General features: G+C 40.8%; 1 protein-coding gene and 1 pseudogene across 1 annotated transcript in view; both read right to left on the minus strand.

The window, feature by feature from the left end:
- NEK11 (NIMA related kinase 11) overlaps window positions 1-25259 on the minus strand; it is a 377347-nt gene that overhangs the window by 289109 nt on the left and 62979 nt on the right. The window contains exons 2-5 of the mRNA XM_060180272.1: window positions 22530-22695; window positions 14130-14248; window positions 8992-9056; window positions 7905-8031 (exon numbers count right to left, since the gene is read on the minus strand). Of these exons, the coding sequence (XP_060036255.1) occupies window positions 7905-8031; window positions 8992-9056; window positions 14130-14248; window positions 22530-22695 (477 nt within the window). The remainder of the gene's footprint in view (window positions 1-7904; window positions 8032-8991; window positions 9057-14129; window positions 14249-22529; window positions 22696-25259) is intronic.
- Window positions 1381-3790, minus strand: LOC103127748 (eukaryotic peptide chain release factor GTP-binding subunit ERF3A-like; annotated as a pseudogene).

Raw genomic sequence — 25259 nt, forward strand, 5'->3', positions numbered from 1 at the left:
CTACAATCTCCAGATGGCCTGCAGAGTGAGAAGAAGCAGAGACAATCAGTGGAGTGAATAAAGAACCTAAGAACAGAAGAACCCCCAAACAGTTGACAGTCACTTCCTGGAAAGTACAGCAGGCCAGTCTAAGGATAGTAGGGTTTCTGCCCAACTCCAAAGCAGGGCAATGCAAGAAAACTCCAAAGTAACATCTAAGGGGGCTGAAGGGGCATCCAGGATTAGCCAAAATAAATTTCTGGAACAAGAGGCTGGGAGACCTAAGTTGGGGGTGAGAGTGTTTTGCAGATGCTGTTATGGGAAGATAGAAAAAATTATACCTATGTGTCAACAACAATACTATCTACCATTAACCTGTACCAATAAAATTATTTTTTAAGTATGATTACAAGGAAAAGTCTCACCCCAATACACTTTCATGTTTGGGATGGAAGATTGATATATCACAGAGACAAAATGTGGCCAATCTCATCTTGCTTAGATCAGCTCACTTTCTTCCACAACTGAGTTTCACCCTATTTGGAGGAAAAACATCTCATGTCTTTGGGCTGGGGTAGTGATCCCGTGAGAATATGGTCAATGCCATACATGAGGACAACATCAAGGAGAGAGGGAAGTCAGGGAGACTGTGGGCTGGGGTAGTGATCCCGTGAGAATATGGTCAATGCATACATGAGGACAACATCAAGGAGAGAGGGAAGTCAGGGAGACTGTGGGCTGGGGGTGATGGGCAGGGGAGAAGAAAACAACAGTGCAGTTTGCCTTGCATCTCTAGCTACTCTTGGGGTCATGGTCATGGATTCCACACGAGCATTATGGTTTAGGACATGAACAAAGACAGTACTTAGAGCTGGGGTGGAGTGGGGGTCACAGAGAAAACAAGGATCAAAGCATCCTTCCATTGCTGACGACTATTCACTCCACCAGTCCAACAAAGCAGGTCAGGTCACAGCCTTTACTGCTTCCCACTTTGATTGAATGAATGGCTGTGTTCTGATGGCTTTAATCATCTGTAATAGTCTCCAGAGGCTCTTTTAAAATGAACAGAATAGCAGGTATGGTAAGTTAATGGAAGGGCTGCCTACCTCCCCTCTTCATGTCTATCTACCTCTCCCCACACCAGTCTGTTTCCTACACCTCAGGCCCCTTTGGAAACTCTTCACTGGAAGATAAGACTTGTTCTTTGCACTGTAGCCTTGCCTCATCTTCCCGACGGATGCCCTCCTGTGAGAAAGCCCTTTACAGTCCCGGTAGGCCAGCAAGGTGCTGGTTCCTCAGTGTTTTACTCTATCTATAACCAATCCTGGACTGACAGTTCAATGCAAATTCACAAAAGTCTCACTTTGATCTTGGGTGTGAACTAGACTCATCATTTGTACACTACCCTGAGAGCTTTGCAATATGAATACTCCCCCCATTCCTATCAACACCACCTCCACTTAAATCACCCAAGAAATAAGGGCCACAGATTAAAGAGTCAACTGGCTGACCTGTCAAAATAAAATAAATGAGATCAAAATGACATAGTCTGTTCCCTTTCTGTTTATTACAGCAGCACTGTTCTATTATCAATGTCCTTTATTTGTTTTTCCACTGAAATAATGAGTCCTAACTATTCATAGTGTAAATCAATTTAAAGAGCTGGCTTCAGAAACAACTCATATATTACATTTTTTTATTTATCCAATAGGTCATGTTCAAAGTATTCTCCTCCAGTAAACCTAATTACCCTAACTTCCTTTTTTAAATTTTATTTATTAAAAGGAAACATTGACAAAACCATAAGATAAGAGGGGAACAACTCCACACAGTTCCCACCACCAGAACTCTGCATTTTATCCCCTCCCCTGATAGCTTTCCTATTCCCCATCCCTCTGGGAGTATGGACCCAAGGTCATTGTGGGATGCAGAAGGTGGAAGGTCTGACTTCTGTAATTGCTTCCCCGCTGAACATGGGCGTTGACAGGTGGATCCAAACTCCCAGCCTGTCTCTCTCTTTCCCTACTGGAGTGGGGCTCTGGGGAAACGGGGCTCCACACTGGTGGGGGGTTGCCTGTCCAGGGAAGACTGGTTGGCATCATGGTAGCCCCTGGAACCTGGTGGCTTATTTGACATCATCACAAGCTACTGGCCTTTACAAATTGATCCTGATTCTAGCTTTCCCAGAACCACAGTGCCCATATTATTGTATTTATCTACAATTGGCAACCTGATAGGTCCATCAACTAATCTATTGAAGTTTGGCAAATTATCCAGATAAGGAATAAATGGTAATCCACTGTACCATGGACAGAAATCTGCCTGCTCTTTAAGGTTTGCTCCAGTCAGTCCTGAGCAGGGCATAAAATGTCTTTTTTGGGGATTGAAGCCAACTTTTTTCAAAAATGGCACAAGTTTCTCTTTACATTTTTCCTATCTCTCATTGCTCCAGTTAACTGTCGGACCATCCATCTTATTAATAGGTACAAGGTCTCTTATCTGTCCTCCTTTTTCAAATCCAGTGTCAAACTTTCCTTTCCTGGCAGAAATTACCAGTGTGGCCAGATCAGCTTGAGAAGCACCTCCAGTCATATTGGGGACAAAACTCTTGTGACCAGGTGCATCCAGAATTGTGAAATGTTTCTTTTCTGTTTCAAAACAGGCACGACCCACTTCTCCTGTTTTACCCTTGTCTTGTTCTTCCTGATTTGTGTCTAAGGCCCAAGACAAGTACCAGGTTTCTCTGTTTCTCCCTTTAGGTTCTCTTTCATATTTATTAAGTGTTCTTTTGTCAACCGTCCCAGTCAAATACATGATTTGTGCTCCAGTGGTAGACTCGGCAGCATCTATGTGCCCACTGAACACCACTCTTTTTAGGAACACCGGGAGGTGCAACCACAGACCTAGGTTTTGGTATTTTCTCTTCTAACCCCATCATTTCTTGGGCACTTTCCTCTGGAGGCTTTCCGTCTCCCAAGAAACCACCCCCTGGTTCTGCTTCACTGAGTTCTTGTTTGTGCTCCCATGATTGCTCAGGGGACGTTTCTGGCTCTCCACTTCTACAACGGGTTCTGAAAGTGCTGTGCTGAATGTGAGCCTTCACACAACGCCTGTTCTTTCTGTGAAGGTTCCCCTCCTAACTTTCCAAATAACTGTTTACAAACTTTTGCATCCTAGCCTACTTTTAAGAGAGATACTTCCTGTTCTTGATTTCTGGAAATAAATGGATCCCAAAAGGTTTAGCAGATTACAGGAAAAAGGTAAAGCTCCATGTACGTAAACATCAGCAGATGGAAATATATAATTAGAAATACATCAATTCTCGGAAGTCTCCTTAAAATGTTATAAGTATGTGCAACCACCAGTATTTAGGCAAAACACCTGTTGCTTGTTTCTTTTTTTTTTCTTTTTGCCTCCAGGGTTACTGCACTACGACATTTTTTCCATTTTGTTGTTGTTATTGTTATTAAAACAGAGAGAAATGGAGAGGAGAGGGGAAGACAGAGAGGCGGAGAGAGAGACAGACACCTGCAGACCTGCTTCACCGCTTGTGAAGCGACCCCCCCTGCAGGTGGGGAGCCGGGGGCTCGAACCGGGATCCTTACGCGGGTCCTTGTGCTTCACTCCATGAACGCTTAGCCCGCTGCTTTCTGTGGGGTATTTTTTCGGGATAGAGATACTTATAAACAAACAACAACTGGAGCTACAGAAAAGGGCTTCTGCGCGCCGGCTTCTGCGCGCCGGCATTCAGAGAAACGCTCTCGCCTTCATTCAGTCGAATTTTTCTGAGCGTCTTCCAGAGATTTCTCATCGCGCTTATGTCTCTGCGTTTCTTCCCACTTTACGTTTGGTAATAGACATTTCATTACTACATAAGCCTGTTCTGATTCAGATAGAGCCAAGGTAATTATTAAATTCATAGTAATTTGATTATTTGGGGTCAGGATGGTGATAAATCTGTAGGTTATACTTGCTGAATAGCTAATAATCCCTGTAGTATGTATATATATATATTTATATTTATATTATTTCTATTTATAAAGATCACACATATATTCTTGCATTTTAAATTTAGAAAGTTTAGGCTTTTTAAAGTTTTCCCTGAATATAAGGCTTTTTTGTTTCTTTTTTTTTTTAGTGATTTAATATTGATTTACAAAATTACATATAATGCTCTTTTGTAAGCAAAAATACAATAACAATACTGTTTGGCAGACCTATAACTCATGCGATATTAGGAGCAGTTTTCGACCTGCCCCTGGCACAACTAGGACAAAGACTTAGTGCAGTACTCTTCTCTCTGTGAGTTCTGCTTTATCAGCTTTTCTCTACCTGACTTGGTGAGCAGATGTAGAGACCTGATAAAAAAGGAGTCAGTTGGGAGTCAGGCAGTAGCGCAGTGGGTTCAGCGCAGGTGGCACAAAGCACAAGGACCAAGGACCGGTGTAAGGATCCCGGTTCGAACCCCGGCTCCCCACCTGCAGGGGAGTCGCTTCACAGGCGGTGAAGCAGGTCTGCAGGTGTCTGTCTTTCTCTCCTCCTCTCTGTCTTCCCCTCCTCTCTCCATTTCTCTCTGTCCTGTCCAACAACAATGACAACAAGAATAACTACAACAATAAAACAACAAGGGCAACAGAAGGGAATAAATAAATAAATAAATCTTTTTAAAAAGGAGTCAGCTTTCTTGTTAGATGAAATTCCAAAGACTTAAATGGTACATTTCAGAAACTGACTTAGTCCTTTTTTCTCTTTCCCTTTTTTCTTCCTTCCTTTTTTGCTTCTCTCTTTTTCTTTTTTTTGTAATTACTGGGGCTTCACTGCTCCAGGATGACTTTTTATTTATTTAAAATATTTATTTATTCCCTTTTGTTGCCCTTGATTTTTTTTTATTGTTGTTGTTATTGCTGCTGCTGTTGTTGGACAGGACAGAGAGAAATGGAGAGAGGAGGGAAAGACAGAGAGGGGGAGAGAAAGACAGACACCTGCAGACCTGCTTCACCACCTGTGAAGCGACTCCCCTGCAGGTGGGGCACCCGGGGCTCAAACTGGGATCCTTACGCTCTGCACCACATGCGCTTAACCTGCTGCACTACAGCCCGACTCATGACTTTTTTTTTTTTTTTTTTAATGTGGATAGAAAGAGACAAAGTCAGAGAGAGAAATAAAGCTTCCTTTTGTATGGTCAGTCATGTGCATGGCAAAGCGACCACACTAGCCAAATGAGCTGTCTTGTGTGTCCAATCTATTTTTAATTCATATGAAATGCTGTAATATCCTTCTGTGATACCATGTAGTTTATCTGATTATTTAAAGATTTATTTATTAATGATAGAGAGTAGGGATGTATGTGTGTGTGTGTGTGTGTGTGTGTGTGTGTGTGTGTGTGTGTGTGTAGAGAGAGAGAGAGAGAAAGAGAGAGAGGACAAACTAGAGTATTGGAGACATATGAGATGGTGGGGAGGGGACTTATTTCAGGACCTCATGATTGAGAGTCCAACACCTTATTCACTGTGCCAGCTCCCAGGTCACCATATAATTTTTAAATCACGAAGAAAGTACATATTTGAACCTAGGTAACAGTGAAGAGAGATGTAAGTATGTAATTTAAAGTCTATCTAAAGTCCAAGACTGATTTTCTTCAAACTGGAAATAGGTACTCAAAAAAAAAAAAAAAAGCCAGAAGATTTCTTCCAAGGGCAGGAATCCTGAACTTTCGATTGCACCCTCTAAAAGCTTCTGCTCAGTATGGACAAACAGTAAATGTCCAGTAAAACAGGATGTTTAAAAAACTCATTCCTCTAAATATACCTTTGTGTAGTTGTTTCTTACCTGTTATATTTTTGCTTACTTGGAGATGGTAAGGAGGAGATGGTAAGGAGGAGAGATGGGAGGTGAGTTGGAAAAGATCACCAGGGTAGAGCAAGCTTCTGATACAAATCTCCATGAAGAACTCAGAAGTGAATAATCATGAAGAGTGAACTAAAGGAGCAGTCTGGATGGGAATGGACTGCAGGCTTCCTTCACAGAAGTGTAAGTGTTGTCTCTCACTCTAGAAGCACTAACACAAGAACAGGAGTAGTGGGCCTTGGGAAAACTCCTACGCATAATCTCCTATTGCATTTCCTTTTCCTTCACTGGAGGAAGGGTAATTTTCTGCTTTATCCTCTTTGGAAGAATAAACTGGTCACAGTCTTTCACACAGCTCATCTCTGAAAGCTCAGAATGACGTAATTCACTCAATTAACAAGTTCTCAGCTAGATTGCCCTTCCAACTTTCAACATACCAACTATTGTTTTAGATTCCTCTTCAGAGAAAAAAATAGATTTTCCCGAGTGTCTATTATTAACAGTGGAATACAACTTCCATACTGCTCAGTTCTGAGATGCTGAGATTTGAGCTCGTTCCTGGGTGAAAAAGGAGAAATTCCCCAGGGATAATGCTCAAAGAAACAGACATTGAATCTATCTGCTACTGAAAACCTGGAAATGTCTCTGCTTAAGCTTATTGTTAAAGATACTATCTAGTAAAATGTCGCTGAAATAATTAGAAGAAAAAATAAACAAAAGCTATGTCTTCTCCCAAAGAGGTGAAAATTAACTTTAAAATAAAGCACAACATTAGGATTACAATAGACTAGCAGACACCTATCAATATGTAATGCTTATGACACATTAAGAATCTCCACTTGTAACATAGATTCAATGGAATACTAACCTACAATCCAAGAAGATGATACTGTGCTCTCTGGGACCAAATGGATGGAGCTTGAGGTGACTATGCTTAGTTAAGTAATAGGAAGGTACAAGATGGTTGGTTTTTCTTATTCTTTTTTCTCTTTCTTTTCTTTTTGCCTCCAGGGTTATCCCTGGGGCTCAGTGCCAGCACCATGAATCCACTGCTCCCGGAGGGCATTTTTTTTTTTTGTTGCCCTTGTTGTTGTCATTATTGTATTGTTGCCATGGATGCTGGACACGACAGAGAGAAATGGAGAGAGAAGGGAAGACAGAGAGGGGGAGAGAAAGACAGACACCTGCAGACCTCCTTCACCACCCGTGAAGCAACCCCCCTGCAGGTGGGGAGCCGGGGCTCGAACCCGCATCCTTAGGCCCACCCTTGCACCATGTGCGCTTAACCCACTTTACTACCACCCGACCCCCCAAGATGGTTTTTCTTATATGTGGAATCTAGAGAATTGAAACATGAGTTTGAGGAGAAGAGAGGAGGCGAAGGAAAAGGAGGAGCTGAGGGTGGGGAGAAGGAGGAGATAGGCAAGGGAAGGGAAGAGGATGGAGTGGGGGGAGGAAGGGGAGGGAGAAGGGGGGAGAGGGAGAGAGGAGACGATGGAGCCAAATTATCTCTAAGATTAGAGATAGGAGGACTCTGGTGGTTTTCACTGGGGACCAGTGTGTTTGGGGGGGGTGGCACAGAATTTTGATGATGGATATGGTGTGGAACTCTACCCCTGTAATCTTATGATCTTGTAAACCAATATGAAACCACCAATCAAAAATAAAGAAAATATATTTAAATAAATTTTAAAAAAGGATTCTGCCTTGTAGTTCAATTAAGATTTAAAAAAATACCTGCGGAGAGGATGGGACACAGAGGTCTGGTGGTGGGAATTGTGCGAAGCTGTACCCCTCCTATCCTATGGTTCTGTCGATGTTTCCTTTTTATAAATAAAAAATTTAAAAACAAAAAAAAAGATTTTTTAAAAATCCAAGGCAACCCTTTAATCTGTGGCTAGAAAATCTCTGGTGTACATTTAATAGAACAGATTAAATTCTCGATCTAAAGACCTTCTTTTATTATTCTGGCAGACTGATCCACTTCAAAGAGACAAAGGATGTGCTGCAGTGAGCGAATGAGCTTGCACACAAGTGCCAGGTGACGCTGTCGCCGGGACTAGCCCCTGCGCACTCACCAGATGTCTGACTTGGTATTGTAGCCTTGGTGTTGCAGAGCCTCTGGACTCATATAGTAGGGAGTTCCAGTCAGAGTCGTGGCTAGGTCACAGGATCCCATTAGGAGCCGAGAAACGCCAAAATCCCCTTGAAATGATAATTAGCTTTTATGAAAACTTTGAGACAATGAAAAATTATCCTGGAAATTAACAGCAGAGCATCTGATTTAGCCAAGCTAATGTGTAATAATTCGTGCCATGTTTAAAAGAAAAGTGATATATTTTAAATCACACAATGCTAATGGATAATAGTTTTTAAAAACAAGAGCCTTAGAAGATATAGAAAGAAAGAAAACTTTGAACCAGGAAAGTGAATTATATAAGCTAAAATTTCTTATTTCTGGAATTGTGGAGAACCAGCAACTTGAAACAAACAAAGTTCAAAGTCTGAATAACATCAAACAGAATGATTCTGGAAGGGCTGAGTATAATAATTTTGAATTTCTTCTAAGAGTTTGTTTTCAATGTACCATAAAGAAGAAAAAGTAATCAAAGACCTGAAAACTTGTCTATAGAATATGACTATCAGCTTCTAGATAACAGCATGCCTTTTATACTTTCCTTCTCTAAAATCAGCCACCAAGACGTCTAGTCATCCAGTGTGATCAGTGTGTGTACAGTTCTGAAGAGCTAAAGGTTACGAAAGCTTTTATATCAACATTTTAATTACTTGTAATAACTGCTTGTGATCAAATAAGAGGGGAAACCTTTAATAGTTAATCAGATTGGTAAAGTAAGTATAGTCAGCACTGGAAAAAAGCCTGGCATGGAATAACCACTTTGAATTTGAACAAAGAAAAAAAATCTAGGAAGTATTTTGAGTCTACCAATTATATAGCATTTTTTATTTCATTTTGTATACTGAGATCAGAAACAGAATAATTGCATTATTTTTTGGCCCTAACCAGCAAAAACAAAACATTCAGAAGTCAAACTAATCTAATGGTAACTCCTAATACTTTAGGTACCACATACTCAATTTTATGTACTTAACATGTACAGTATACTCTTCCATATTTTCTAAATATGTGTATATTTTAAATCTTACCTATTTTAAGCAGGTTGTTTTTCAGAAAAATATTCTTGGATTTCAAGTCTCGATGAAGTATCCTCCTATGAAAAAGGGGGGGGAAGCTTACACAATTTTGTGGGAAATATAAAAATTGTAAATCCTAGTATATAAATAATACTTATGTGCATTTGTAGAGGGACATTTCTGAAGAGCTATATTAATGATTCAAACATATATACACACTCCCACTGGTACAATTTTCAGTGTGTAAAACATAAGAAAGTACAATATTCTAGCTTCCTTGAGAAAAAAGAAGTTTTAAAGCAAGTTTTTTAAATCAGAGGAACATTTAACTGAAAGATTAGTAATGTAGTTTCAGTGATTTCAATAGAACAATTTTATTGTGTTTTGAGCCCTAACCCAGCTTTCTAGTTTTATTCTCAACTCTAGCACCATCTTCCCAGACAATACTCCTAGCCCACCTGTATGTTAGCTGTCAGCTCAGGCAAAATTAACAAGTCATGGGCCCCTTGGAATATACCTAAAAGAGACTTCCTAATTTCTTCCAACATGAAGACCCCAAATTGGCTAATTTTTTACCTTAAGTTTCCTGATTATTAAACAACTTGTACTACTTTATATCTTATCACCTTTCAACCACCAAGTTGCAGATGCTACCATGATACCAACCTGACTTCTCTGGGCAAATGACCAAAGCAATGAGTCCTGGAACCTCACCACCGCAGAGTCCTCCCTCATCAGGAAAATATAGGGATCGGCTAGGGTAGGGATTGACCTGCCAATGCCCATGTCCAATGGAGAAGCAATCAGAAAAGCCAGACCTCTGCCTTCTGCACCCCATAGAGATCTTTGGTCCATGACCCCAGAGGGATAAAGAACAGGGAAATTTCCAATGGAGGGGATGGGATATGGAACTCTGGTAGTGGGAATTGTATAGAATTGTACCCATCTTCTCCTACAATCTTGTCAGTCATTATTAAATCACTAGTAAAAAAAAAAAAAGTACTTAAAAAAAACTAGTCTTCCTCATTCAACTCTCTCCTTCCACAGGAATGCTTTGGCAGGTAATCGTGGAATTTGGTTGCTTCGGGGTTTTCCATGAGGGGAGGGGAGACAGCACAGTTCAAGACAGCTTGAACCTGGGTCATAGGCATGATACAACAAGCAGGTGTACTACCCAGGTGAGCTATCTTGCCAGACCTAAAGTTATCTATGTTAACTAAGCAGATGTGAATGTGTCAAAAATCTGAGTTCCTAAATCAGTCAGATATTAGTTTTACATTTGGCTCATAGAACACCAATGCTGGTATCTTTATGTGTGTTTATTTCCTTACATACATACTAAAAATATTCTAGGGGACAGTAAAGAAATAACTGCAGGGCAGGAAGTAGATAGTATATTGGTTATGCAGACTCTCATGCCTGAGGCTCCAAGAGTACCAGATTTAATCCCCTGCACCGCCATAGGCAAGAGCCATGGTGAGTAGTGCTCCAGTTACAAAAAAGAAAGGAAGAAAGGAAGAAAGAAAGAAAATAAAAAACTGTATACAGAAGTTCTAAAGGTAATAGCTTTAGGCAGTTTATTTTATTTTTTTTTAATTTTTGTTAATATTTATTTATTTTCCCTTTTGTTGGCCTTGTATTATTGTTGTTCTTTTTTATTTCTTTATTGGGTAATTAATGTCTTACTTTTGACAATAAATAAATACAGTAGTTTCTACATGCATAACATTTGCCAGTTTTCCATATAACAATACAACCCCCGCTAGGTCCTCTATCATCCTTTTTGGACCTGTATTCTCCCCCTCCACCCACCCCAGAGTCTTTTACTTTGGTGCAATACTCTCAGCAGTTTATTAAGGGATGATTTGACAGTCTTTTATCATCTCTTAAGACTAGTTTGACATCACTCAAAAATTGTTGTGAATTCTCAGTAAATCTGTGGCTATCTGTATCATCAAACAAATATTCCAGAAGATACATGGCAAAGCACAGAGTAATCCGATTACCTTTTATCCTATCAAATGACATGTTTAAGCTATCATCTGTGGATAGCCAGACACTGGCGTCCTCTGCACATTTATGCTTTCGTCAAACAAAGAATGCTGCTACTGCATGTTTGGCCTCTCATGAATAAAAGCTGGCATGGATGCCTCATAATATCTACTTCTGTAACATGTGCACTCAACCAGGTGCGCCACCATGAAGTCTACTTTTATTTTCCTTGATATGCTCATCTTTTCAAATGTACTCATGCAAATATATGTATATACTTTTTTGCATGATTCTATTGCCAACTCCCTTTTAAAAAATTTTTGATAGCAGTTGAGACACTGAGAGGAAGAGAAAGAGTGAGAGGGAGAAGAGAGAGAGAGAGAGACAGAGCAAAGCACAGAGAACAGGAACACCACAGCACTGCTATACTGTTCCTTAAGTTCCCCTTACACAAGTGCTCCTGTGTGGTGACTAGAGGCTTGAACCCACGTCCTCATGTAAAGCATGCACTCTACTTTATAGATCTAGTGGTGAGCTACCTCCCATCCTTCACATCTCATCTGATTTTATGAGTTCACAGAACATTTTAAATCTAAAGTTTTTTGCTTTGGACCTGTAAAAAAGATACTAGAAAGTTTTTTTTTTTTTTGATACATTTCTTGAGGAAAGGGCTAGAAATTCAAATCATATAGACAAGTGAGCTCAAAATATACTTGGACATTCTTGGTCATATATTTCATGTCAAAATTGACTTTGGGCCTAAGTACTTCTCTGTCTGAGGTCAGGAACTGCCTCTATAACTCAGTTCATCTCAGTGTGATCACAACTAAATGTGCACTGACACATTTCAAGGCAATCTCACAATTTGTGTATAGCATGCAAGTGTATTTACAGCTCAAGCCTGCTCTGGGAAACAATAATTCATTCCATACCAGAGGTGTCTAAGAATCACTTGTGATTCACAGGACCTCCTCAAACATTGGAGAATGTCTTTAATAAAACTTTTTATCTGGGAGTCGGACAGTAATGCAGCGGGTTAAGTGCAGGTGGCGCAAAGCACAAGGACCAGCAAAAGGATCCCGGGGTTCAAGTCCCCAGCTCCTCACCTGCAGGGGAGTGGCTTCACAGGCGGTGAAGCAGGTCTGCGGGTGTCTATCTTTCTCTCCCCCTCTCTGTCTTCCCCTCCTCTCTCCATTTCTCTCTGTCCTATCCAACAACAACGACATCAATAGTAACTACAACAATAAAACAACAAGGACAACTAAAGGGAATAAATAAATAAATAGAAAAAATAATAAAATAAAAGCTTTTATCTTACACTCAAGGTCAGCTTGATTTCTAGAATAACAACAACAAAGAAAGCAATTAAGGTAAATCTCTAGATATTCAGCACATTTCTTGTGAAAAAACACATTGTAGGTACTTAACTATAGTTCTTTACTTTCTGGACTTGCTGTCTTGCCATTCCACCCACCCTTCCAAATTCATATTTCAGGTTTACACCTGTTAAAAACAGTCCTGTTGGGGAGTTGGGTGGTAACGCAGTGGGTTAAGTGCACGTGGCGCAAAGTGCAAAGACCAGCTTAAGGATCCTGGTTCGAGCCCCCGGCTCCCCACCTGCAGGGGAGTCGCTTCACAGGTGGTTAAGTAGGTCTGCAGGTGTCTATCTTTCTCTCCCCCTCTCTGTCTTCCCCCTCTCTCCATTTCTCTCTGTCCTATCCAACAACGACATCTATAACAAGAACAATAGTAACTACAACAAGGGCAACAAAGGGGAATAAATGTTTTTTTAAAGAATCCTGTTTCCTGGTCCTAAAATGAGTGCAACCTAAAATGTTGCCCATTGTGACCATGAACTGCAAGCTCAGACAGACAGAGACTCAGAAGTCACACAGGCTTTTGTGCTAAATAATATATGTATATATATAGCACTAGGTCAGATTGATGGGGTAAACAGTTAATTGTATTTATATACTTCAAATTTGGAAGCTATTCTCTCCTCTCCTCTAATCCAGTTTTCTAGCCCTATTCTCAACTCTAACACCATCTTCCCAAACAAATTTTTAGTCTAAGCTTAGGCAAAAATTCCTAAAGTTATGGTCCCCTTGGCACAAACTTAAAATAGACTTCCTAGCTTCTTTTTTTTTTTTTTTTTTTTGCCTCTTTATTGCTGGGGCTTGGAGCCCACACTACGAATCCACTGCTCCTGTGGCTATTTCTTATTTATTTATTTATTTATTTATTTGGATAGGACAGAGAAGTTGAGAGGGGAGGGGAAGACAGAGGTGGGGAGAGAAAGACAGACAACTACGGATGTGCCTCACCACCTGTGAAGCGACGCCCCTGCAGGTGGGGAGCTGGGGGCTCAAACTGGGATCCTTGCACTTGGCACTATGTGCTCTTCACCCGGTGTGCGACTGCCTGGCTCCAACTTCCTAGCTTCTTCCCACATGAAGAAGCCTAGTTTCATCTGCTATCTTCCTACTTTTTGGTTCCTGTTCACTAAACATTTTGTCCTGCTTTGTATCTTACTGTCTTTCAGCCATCCAAGTTGTAGGTGCTACTAGGATTCCATCCTAACTTCCCGGGGCAGATGATCTGACCACTGTGTCCTAGAACCTCACTTCTCCAAAGCCCTATCTCATCAGGGAAAGACAGAACCAGGCTGGGGGGTGTGAATCCATTTGCCAACACCCATGTTCAGTGCAGAAGCAATTACAGAAGCCAAAACTTCTACCTTCTTCACCCCATAGAACTTTGAGCTATACTCCCAGAAGGGGAGAAGTATTAGATGAAGATAAGCAGAGTGCTCTGACTCCAATTCCATCAGCACCCAGAGACAGAGAGGAACAAAGAAAGGACATCTGGATGTAGTAATAGGTGTGGCTGTGATTTATAAAAAAGAGAAGGCAGGACCACAGGAAAAAAAGGGCAAATATATATATATATATATATATATATATATATATATATTAGTCAATCTATTATCTGTGATCTTGGGAGAACTACTGCAATTTCCAATGGAGGGAACACGGACACAGAACTCTGGTGGTGGGAGTGGTGTGAAATTATACCTCTGTTATCTCATGATTTTTTAGATTAATACTAAATCACTAATAAGCAAAACAACCCTGTTTCTCAATCACAAATGAACATACCTTTCATGCATATAGTCAACTCCCAACAACAGCTGGATAAACCATTCTATTATTTGATTTTCTGAAAAAGTTTTTCCAGCTTCTTTATATTCCTGAATTTTATAGTCTAGATCTCGACCCTGAAACAAAATAGCAAAAATAATTCATTTTTTTTTAGTTCAGAACTTTATACCTATGATGCTATAATGCAATGTTACTTCAATTATATAAAAACATTAAATCAAACTCTATTCACAGAAGCTAATGATTCATAGCAGTCACTGTTTATCCTAGAAAAGTGAAGACTAGGAGAGCACAGAAATTGAGAAGGGAGTGAGAGGTAGAAAGGGGAAGAGACAGAGACATCTGCAACCCTACTTCACCACTCATAAAGCTTCCCCCTGTAGGTAGGGGTCAGGTGCTTGAACCCAGATCCCTGAGCCCTGTGACGTGTATGCTTAACCAGGTGTGTCACCGCCTGGCCCTGCTACCCTTTTCTTAACAATGTAAGCAAAACTCTCATGGAGACAGTAAGTGTGGACTTATGTGGGTTCAAAGCCCATGATGTAAACATCCAGTTTATCTCTTTCCCGCCACTCAGTACTGAGGTAGGTAAAAGAAGAATAACTGGGGGGGGGGGGTCTGGCGGTAGCGCTGCGGGTTAGGCGCACATGGCACGAAGCACAAGGACCGGCTGGAGGATCCCGGTTCAAATCTAAGGATCCCAGTTTGAGCTGTGGCTCCCCCCCTGCAGGGGAGTCGCTTCACAAGCGGTGAAGCAGGTCGGCAGGTGTCTGTCTTTCTCTCCCCCTCTCTGTCGTCCCCTCCTCTCTCTGTCCTATCCAACAATGACAACAACAACAACAACAATAATAACAGCAACAACAATAAAAAACAACAAGGGCAACAAAAGGGAAAATAAATTTTTTTTAAAAAAGAGCTGGTGCCAAACAATGATTATGAATAACAGGTATCTGTAACTGCCTGCCAGTGTCTGATAGAAGACACTGTCAGAAGAGAAAACACAAGTAGAAGCTGGACTGGAATTGGCGTATCGCACCAAAGCGAAAGACTCTGGGGTGGGGGGGGGGGGAATACAGGTCCAAAAAGGATGACAGAGGACCTAGTGGGGGTTGTACTGTTATATGGGAAACTGGGAAATGTTATGCATGTACAAACTATTGTATTTGCTGTCGAATGTAAAACATTAATCACCCAAAAAAGAAATTTTAAAAAAGACACTCTCTGATTATGTTCATGTTAGTATTTTCAATACCATACAGTTGAAAACACGAACTGTGAAATTCTTCTAGTAGACCCCCATGCCTACTCCCATTTACAATAAAAGACAATTGGGGAAGAATTTCTCTGGAGGAAAGGCTGAGTTAGATATAGTTATGCTGGTGTTTGTTTGTTTGTTTTGCTGGAAGCCCATGAAGAGCAGGAGAGAGGCCATGAGCAGAAGAGTCGGACAATAAACTACTGGGCTACTCAGGCTGTTTGTGGCAGAGGAAAGGCCTTTTTAGGTAACCAACCAATCCGAGGTAAATGGCCTCTAATCAAACAGCATGAGGTCAAATAATTCATTTGCGATGCATTTTTAAATTGCCTTTCAGCAATGAGCAAATATTTGCCCAGCATTTCTTCTCCTCCCACACAGGGCACCACAGGTCAAAAGCAGCACATCAAACATTTGACTTGCAACCTCGTCTGTGTCCTGCTGGACTTTCTGGGCCAAGATCAAAGCTTGTTGACATTCAAAATCATTGTGAAATCCAAGAGTTGGCTCCTTAATAACATAACATTGTTTTCTTCTTTTTCTCCAAATGTGCCTTTATTTCCCTTCTCCTTTTACTTTATTTTTTATTGCCACCAGGGTTATTGATGGGGCTTGGAAACCTGCATAACAAGTACAACATTCCCTGTGGTCATTTTATTTTTTTTAATTTTTATTTTTTTAATATTTATTTTATTTAGTCCCTTTTTGTTGCCCTTGTTGTTTTATTGTTGTTGTTGTTGGATAGGACAGAGAGAAATGGAGAGAGGAGGGGAAGACAGAGAGGAGGAGAGAAAGATAGACACCTGCAGACCTGCTTCACCGCCTGTGAAGCGACTCCCCTGCAGGTGGGGAGCCGGGGTTCGAACCGGGATCCTTATGCCGGTCCTTGTGCTTTGCGCCACCTGCGTTTAACCCGCTGCGCTACAGCCCGACTCCCCCTGTGGTCATTTTAATACCCTCTCTCTCTCTCTCTCTCTCTCTCTCTCTCTCTTGCCGATTGAGATAGAAATTGAGTGGAAGAGGAGACAGAAAGGGCAAGAGAAAGACACCTGCAGCACTGCCCCACTGCTGGTAGAGCTTCCCCACTGCAGGTGGGGGTTGGGGGCTGGGGGCTTGAACCTGTCCCCTTCTCCTTTTTAATCCTAGTGTTTGCCAAACTTTTGTTGGCTTGTGCAAGTTGTACTGTCATGTTTCTGTAAGTTGCACAAACATGTTCTGACAAGAGATTATTACAACACCTTGTGATACGGACGCATAGCCCCTGCAGATGGAAAGTGAACTGCAAAGGCACATATTTTCTGAATCCTAGTTCTGCTTTTCTATCAAAGAAAAAGAGTTCTGAAAAACTTAATCATTATTGTTATTATTATTTTATTTACTTAAAGATTATATTTGTTTATAAGAAAGATACGAAGAGAGAGAGAACCAGACATCACTCTGGCACATGTGCTGCCAGGGATCGAACTTGGGACCTCATGCTTGAGAGTCCAAAGCTTTATCGCTTCACCACCTCCCGGACCACTTATTTATTTTTTACCAGAGCACTGTTTAGGTGGTGTGGAGAATTGAACCTTGGACTTTGGAGCCTCAGGCATGAGAGTCTCTTTGCATAACCATTATGGTATTTACCCCCGAACAAATTTCTCTTACACACACACACACACACACACACACTCACACACACACACACTCACACTCTCACACACTCACACACATACACACACTCACACACACTCACACACACACACTCACACACACTCACTCACACACACACTCACACACACACACTCACACACTCACACACATACACTCACACTCACACACACACACACTCACACTCACACTCACACACACTCACACACACTCACACACTCACACACACTCACATACACACACCATATCCTATTCACATTTTCCAGATGTGTTAAAAGATCTACTACACCAGGCTTCCCTGGATTGAAGACTCCACCAATGTGTCCTGGAGCTCAGCTTCCCCAGAGACACACCCTACTAGGGAAAGAGAGAGGCAGACTGGGAGTATGGACCGACCAGTCAACGCCCATGTTCAGCGGGGAAGCAATGACAGAAGCCAGACCTTCCGCCTTCTGCATCCCACAACGACCCTGGGTCCATGGGATAGAGAATGGGAAAGCTGTCAGGGGGGGGGGGGAATGGAGACTGGGTGGCGGGAATTGTGTGGAGTTGTAGCCCTCCTTCCCTATGGATTTGTTAATTAATCCTTTCTTAAATAAAAAAAAAAACATCTACTACAGAAAAATAACTAACCAGATGTTGCCATCCCCTTTCTGCATGAGAAGTGAAAAAAGAAGGGAAAGAAGGAAAAGAGAGAAGGGAAATAGGAGGAAAACAGAAAAGGAAAAACTTGTCTCAAAGAAATACCAGCGCAACTGCCTACTTCAGCCTGAAGTTGTCTTGTTTTTACTTTTGGTAACTCATAATAAACACACTTGTCTCTAGTAAATGTCTGGTTCGACTGTAATAACAATGGAATTTGGAGAAATTCAAGTGTGCATTAAGATGGCATGCCATTCAAGAGCTCATCACCTACCTACAATGCTATTTTTCATTTTCCACGGTCATTTTTAAACGTGTTAGCTAGAAGAAGCGCAATCTCTGCATATCTGTACCAGCCTTGGCATTGATGTCCTTGTGAGTGAGCGAGTCACTTGCTAAGTGGGAGTGCACTTTCTGGGTGACATTTCTGACAGTCATCTTCTTTCACTCTCTCTTCAAACAATGAGTAGAAGTTGCTTGCCTGTTTCCTGTGCATCAGTATGAAGTGTGTGCATCATTTCTATGACTAAATAAAATATATCTGTATTGAACCTACTGGGGGCGGGGGTGTGGGAGGGGGAGACAGTCAATCTTAGCCCTCAAAGTGAAACGTCAAAAGAAGATACACACACTCCTCCCTGTGCTCGGAGTAGAACCATAAGATGACATAAATGGCTTCTTAGTACAATATGAAGCAAGGAGTATGTTCAATCATTAAGAAGACTGAGCACCAAAAGATTAAATTAATCAGTCAGCTGGGTCTCATCTTCAACCAGTTATTCCCCCTACAAATTTTTCTTTGTGCATATTTATCTCCAAGAGAAGCTATTTGTTTTTTTCTTTACTTTGTTCTTTAATACTCTACAGACTATTTTCTTAGAACTTAATTAAGGAAGATAAGCATTCAAAGAGTAAGACATGACATATTATGCTTTTATATAACAAAGAAATATAATTTTTATTCTCGACATCTGACTTCAGCTCAGCAATATGAAGAACATTTATTACTTTCTCTAAACCATCTTCCAAGTGAAAAAAAATCAAATGTTATTGATGAAATGTCACACTTCGGTTTAAGAAGTTCTTATTACAATATCTGTGGGCACAATCTGTCTTCTTAACTTTGTCTTTGAGAAATATTTAATGATGACTTTTACTGCTAAAACAACTTTAATGAAAAGAATATTGACTCTAACCCAAACTAATATTAATGCTGCCCTAAATCTATGCTACGGATAGAAAATGCTTTCTTTCACTCATACCGCCCCTTGAAAGTCACAATGAAAGCCTTGGTGTTAGCTTCTAAGGGTCTAAAAATCAGTAATCCAAAATGTACCAATGGGTGGATTAAATGGCATCTCCTCCCCAGCCCCAGCCCAGTTAGCTAAGACAGGATTGACTCTGAAATGTCAAGGCCTTAAAGAACAAGGGAAATACAGAGTCTAGACTTTTGTCTTTGATTGCCATTAGAAAGTTTTAAATCCTAAGAGGCTCTGGTTTGTCAAAAATGAATCCACTGTTATAGTTAATAAAAGCACTTAGAACCAGTTTTTAAAACGGGAGGAGAATATTCACAGCAGCCTGAATTCAGTGACACTACAAAGTTCAGAGAATATGCCAAGGTCAAAATCATCTCCAGATTTTTGGACTGGAAGGAAATGGAAAATTTTCTTCCCTGCTTTTTCATCTTAAAATGAAGAGAAAAATGGCCCCTTACTAAATTCATTGGCTTGACGTATTAAAATGATGTCCCTTCACCCTTAATCACATCTCTTTTATATTGACATAAGTTTCAAATACATCCTTGCAATGGATCTCCAATCAGAACCATCCAAATTGTGTAAGAGTAACATCTCTGGGCCACAGCAATGGAGACTGTTTCTCTAGCAAGCATCCTAAGTGACTCTGGGAAAGATGGCTCATAGAACATACTTTAAGAAGTATGGTGGGGGTCGGGTGGTAGCACAACGGGTTAAGCACACATGGCGCAAAGCACAGGACCGGCATAAGGATCCCGGTTTGAGCCCCCAGCTCCCCACCTGCAGGGGAATTGCTTCACAAGCAGTGAAGCAGATCTGTAGCTGTCGATCTTTCTCTCCCCCTCTCTGTCTTCCCTTCCCCTCTTCGTTTCTTTCTGTCCTACCCAACAAGAATGACATCAAGAACAACAATAATAATAACCACAACAACGTTAAACAACAAGGGTAACAAAAAGGGGAAAAAAAAAAAAAAAAAAGAAGAAGTAGCTAGTAGAGGGGCCAGGCAGCGGTGCATCTGGTTAAGCTCATGAACTACATGCACAAGGAAATCACAAAATCAGGGTGTCTCCAACAGGTAACAAAGGGTTTGCCTCTAAGAGTAGACCCAATCCATCCGGCCTGATGTTACAAAGACCCTCGCATTAGGCAGTAAGTCTGATGGCTGCAGGTCACTGCCAAATTTATTTGCAAAAGTATGAGACCTACTAGACTCTCAAAACTGTAAGCCTCAACTCACTTACTTGGTTTATTTAAATAGCCCTAAATAAATGAGAAGCATAAGGGAAGTTTTTGCAGTACAAATATATCCTTGAAAAGCTCCTTCCAGAAAGCTGTTTTTAAATCCATTACTGTTTTACAAGTTCATTTGTTTCCTTGTTCTGGCATGAGTCCTCATACTGAAGGTTGGAAGACAAAGCCTCAGAGAGATTTGTTAAAATGAGCTCATCTCCTAGAAAATAACTTGGAGGTGGGGACAGGAGAGGCAGCAATGAGCTCTAGCCACAACAGCCCCGTTACTGATAAGTTTATTAAGCGCAAAGCCCTCTTAGTTATTGCTTTTCCAACAGCTTGTTGTTTCACAACTTTAACAACGCCTGATAGGTGTCGGAACTCTAAAGATGATAAACACTTTCAGAGAGTCAACATAACTTGCTCAAGGAAATGGACCAAAATTTGGTCTTAAGTGGTGACGGACTGATGCTCTGTCTCTGTCTCTAACACACACAATTAAAAAATAAAGAAATATCACTGCACTATCTAAATTGCTTCCATCAACCCTGGAATTTTTCTGACACAAGCTGGAGCTCAGTAATAACTTGGAACTACCACGGTTACAACTGGCTTTGTGAACTTAAAACTTACAAAGAACCGTAAAACAAGCTAGAATGCTAGTTTATTGACAAACAGTTGAAAAGCAGGATTGCTAAAGTGGCGGGAGCACAGACTGGTGTATCTAGTAGTTTCTTGTTTTGTTTTGTTTTGTTTTGTTTCTGTAAGAAGAGACAGATATGGCGAACTGAACTGGAAGAAGCTGGCTCAGGAAATAGGATGAACAAGTTAAATAAGTTGAAAGGAACGTCATGAACAGCAGCCGCAAGCCAGGAGTCCTGAACGTAAGTTCACATTCGCCATCATATAGATATTCCTCCATGAATATTGCTGGGGCTTGGTGCTGGCAGGCAGCCATGGTTTCCTTTTTTCTTTTTTTTTTTTTTTCTTCTTTCTTTCTTTCTTGATTTTATTGGATAGGACATAGAAGAATTGAGGCAGGGGGAGACAGAGAAGGAGAAAGTTAGACACCTGCAGAAATGTTTCACCACTTGTGAAGCACCCCTCCTGCAGATGAGGAGCAGGGACTCGAACCAGGTTCTTTGTGTGGGTCCTTGTGTATCGTACTATGTGTGCTTAACTGGGTGTGCCACCACGTGGCCCCTCACTTACTCTCTATTGTGCCAATTAGTTTAAGACTCAGGTCTCTGGGAATGCCTTCTTCCTCAAAAAAGAAAGCCCCAGGCAGTATCTCACAGGTCTCCTTATTAGGTGTGTCAACAAAGTCAGAAAGGACAAAATGCATTTCACATATAATGACAGGGAAAAGGAGCCAATATTTTACATTTTATGATCAGTCTGAAGTGAAAACTTCTCTATGGTTCACCACGTTGGCCCATGATGTAAGACAAAAGTAAGCTGGGAAAAAAATATATCAAGCCCACAGGCAGAGTTTGAGCTGGCTTATACTGAGTGCCACACAGATGAATGAGTCTGAGAGGTGATGGGGGTGGATCAGGAGGGATGAAATTTCCAGCCTGAAAATTATGGCACTCTGTGCAAAGAAGAGAGCATTTCAGCTGGGAAGGCAGGTGGGATTTAAGCGCACATAGCACTAAGTGCAAGGACCCGCACAAGAATCCCGGTTCGAGCCCTCGGCTCTCCAACTTGGGGGGGGGGGGGTCGATTCACAAGTGGTGAAGCATGTCTGCAGGTGTCTATCTTTCTCTCTCTCTTTCTATCTTCCCCTCCCCTCTCAGTTTCTCTCTGTCCTATCCAATAAAAATGGGGGGAGGAGCCAGCTGGAGCAGTGGATTTGTAGTGCAGGCACCAAGTCCCAGCAATAACCCTGGACGCAAACAAAAGAGAAAGTAGCAGTAATAGTCATAAGTAGTTGGAGTTATTTCCTAGAAAAGATATCTTACTAGTCAAATGGGGTTAAAGGAAGAAAAATGATTAAATGATACAGCAGTTACATATGTATTCCTATAGTTTTTACATGAATTAGTTACAGGATTAACAGAGTAGCATATTTCATTTCACTGAGTTTCCTAATGATACATTAGATCAAGGAGAAATAGATACCATTGAGTCCTGGTTCTACTACTTTTAAAATTCCCTTATCTCCAAGCAAGATTTGGTAGAAAAAAATTTTTTTTGAGATAGCTATTTACAGAATTTTTTTTTTAATTGTGAAATGGACTTTTTTTTATTATTGATTTAATAATGATCGACAAGACCATAGGATAAGAGGGGTACTATTCCACACGTTGAAATGGATTTTTATTAAAAGTTCCAAAGGGTTAGGAAGGGTCTCACCTCACAGTACTCCGTGATGATGCAGAAATTATCTTGTTCCACAAAGCTAGCATGGAATTTGACAATGGCTGGGTGGTCCAGCTTGGAAAGGAGCTGGGCTTCCAAATTGGCCTGTACCGTCTCATTTGGATTAAGTTCTCTAACAGAGATTTCCTTCAGTACCTTCCTGCAGTCAAAAACAAAAAATACTTTAAACGCATTAATAGATGAAAAACACTTTGAATGGTTATAAAACAAGAAAGGTGCAGTGACCTGTTTCCAGTGCTGGTGCTGCTGGCTGTTATTCCTGGTGCTCTTCAGCCTCTGCCTATCCTGACTGAGGACAAAGCTCCCCCAGCTGCTGATCTCCACATACGCTTTCTGTACGGGTTTGGGTGACGACGGCAGATGTGAAAGCAGAGGAGCGCATCACTAAGATGTCTTGTTTTCCCTCGTCTCCTCTCGCGCTATCTATGATTTCCTTCTGCCTCTGTGCCCTCTCTCCTTGCTTGTTTTCCTGGTGTGCTGTCTCTTTTCTATTCCTCTCTCTATTCCTATTTTGGTGTCTCTATCCCTCTGCTTCTGCCTGTTTGTCTCTTGGGTATGTCTTAATATACTACCTACAATGCATACAAATGACCTGTCACTTGTCTCTCTCTCGGCCTTGTTTACTCACTAGCTCTGACTCTTTCTGCCTTGTGTTTCTATCTCTTAGCTCTAAAAGTTTTCAGCTCTATCAACTTAACATCATGAAGAAAGGAGCTATTTCTTTATCCTCAGTGTGTTTTATTGTTACTATTATTTAGGAAGGGATAAAAATCCAAAAACATTGACAGAGGTACTTAGGATCTCAAGCACGTACAAATGAATCAAGAGCTCATTAAACTTCTAATTATGATTTCAAAATTGTAGAACTCAATGAGGAGTGGACTTAAACATTATCTTTTCCTGTCTAAGAAAGAGTCTGATGAACAAAACAATTAGAGAGCCAGAGTGTACACTAGATTGCCTGGGAAAAGCACTCTGGAGCGTCAATTATGTGTGTGCTCAGATTGGCTGATACTAAGTGAGGTTGAGCTGTTCATTAGGCAGGTTCTGTGGAACCCCTATTAGGGAACATTTTTTAAAACTCTGTTGTTTGAGTTTCTACCTATGTATATTAATGAAAATGTATTTATAGTAGCCATTCCCTCAGTTAAAAGTCTCTTGAGCAACTCTTGGACTAACCAGCATTTTCTAGTCCCTTCTAACCGACGCTGATGACATAGGTAACCTGTCATTGCTAACAGATGTTAAGGCCACCTTCCTCAGTGAACTTACCCAAGTCATCGTGCTTATGCCCAAACTTGTTCAGATGCGACAAAAGGAAGAAGAATGAGCATGATAAATGAAGAATGAACAATATTTTTGTTATTAAAACTGATTTAGATGCTTTATCAGAAAACTCAATAGTGACAAGCTGGAAAAAACTGTTGCTAAGTAAGTAGATGGCAAGGCAATTCCAAAAAGTTTTTTTAAAAAAATATGAAAGTCTATTGTTCTTAATTCAGGCTGATAAAGTTCCCCTGTTAAAATATTTATTTATCTATTTGTTATTTTCATTCCACTTTAATGAAGGTAAACTTGGAAAACAGTATATTTTGGAGTATATTTTAAATATTAAGAGAAAAGATAAAGGAACATTTATTATTTTAAAAAAATTAGATGTTGACAATGTATCAAAAATCAGAGAAAATGTGCAATGATATATTTTAAGTAGACACAAACATTTTGTTTATATCCATTCATTTCACTTTTTTCCCTAGGGACCTGAAAGTTGTCTAGAGGTACAGAATCTACCTGGTGTGCCTGAGGCCCTGAGTTTGATCATTGAGAGTACATTAGGAGAAAAGAAAAGAAAAGAAAAGAAGGGAAAAAGAACACCACAAATGGTGGCAAGGTGTGCGCAGATTTCTTTCAGAAAAGTTGTTTCCTCTAACTAGGCATCAGTTCCAATTACACTGGATAGTAGGACACTTCCTATTCTTAGAAATGTGACTATACCCACTCAGGTGGTAGCACACCGGGTTAAATGCACGTAAAGCAAAGTGCAAGGACCGGCGTTAAGGATCCTGGTTTGTGCCCCTGGCTCCTGACCTGCAGGGGGGTCACTTCATAAGTGGTGAAGTGGGTCTGCAGGTGTCTGTCTTTCTCTCCTCCTCTCTGTCTTCCCCTCCTCTCTCAATTTCTCTCTGTCCTATTCAACAACAGCAGGAACAACAAGAAAAAAGATGGCCACCAGGGGCCGTGGATCCATAGTGCAGACACTGAGCCCCAGTGATAACCCTGGATGCAAAAAAAAAAAAAAAAAGTGACTATACTGAGAAATTGTACCTATGTATCAACAACTGTACTGTATACCATGAATTATCCCCCATAAAATCATCTGGAAAATGTGACTCTACTATAAAATATCCATTTTCTCGAACAATTCTTTCCTACTATCTACTTCCCTGTGGAAAGAGGGATCTTCAGTAATGCCACCAAAACAACTTGTTTCTTCTTCCCACTTCAGCACCTACAAGCTTTGATACGGCAGTCAGCACAGGACTGTGCAGCTTTCACCTCTTCCTCAACTGAAAAAATCTGTCTAAAAATTCTGCTAGGCAAACTTTCCAAAAGCTGGGATTCCAAAGAGGAAAAATTTAAAGTGCCCATTTAATGAAAACAATATTTTGAAAAGCATATATGCACCTATATATTCATAGCTGT

This window comes from Erinaceus europaeus, chromosome 21 (assembly GCF_950295315.1).
Source record: "Erinaceus europaeus chromosome 21, mEriEur2.1, whole genome shotgun sequence".
Taxonomy (NCBI): domain Eukaryota; kingdom Metazoa; phylum Chordata; class Mammalia; order Eulipotyphla; family Erinaceidae; genus Erinaceus; species Erinaceus europaeus.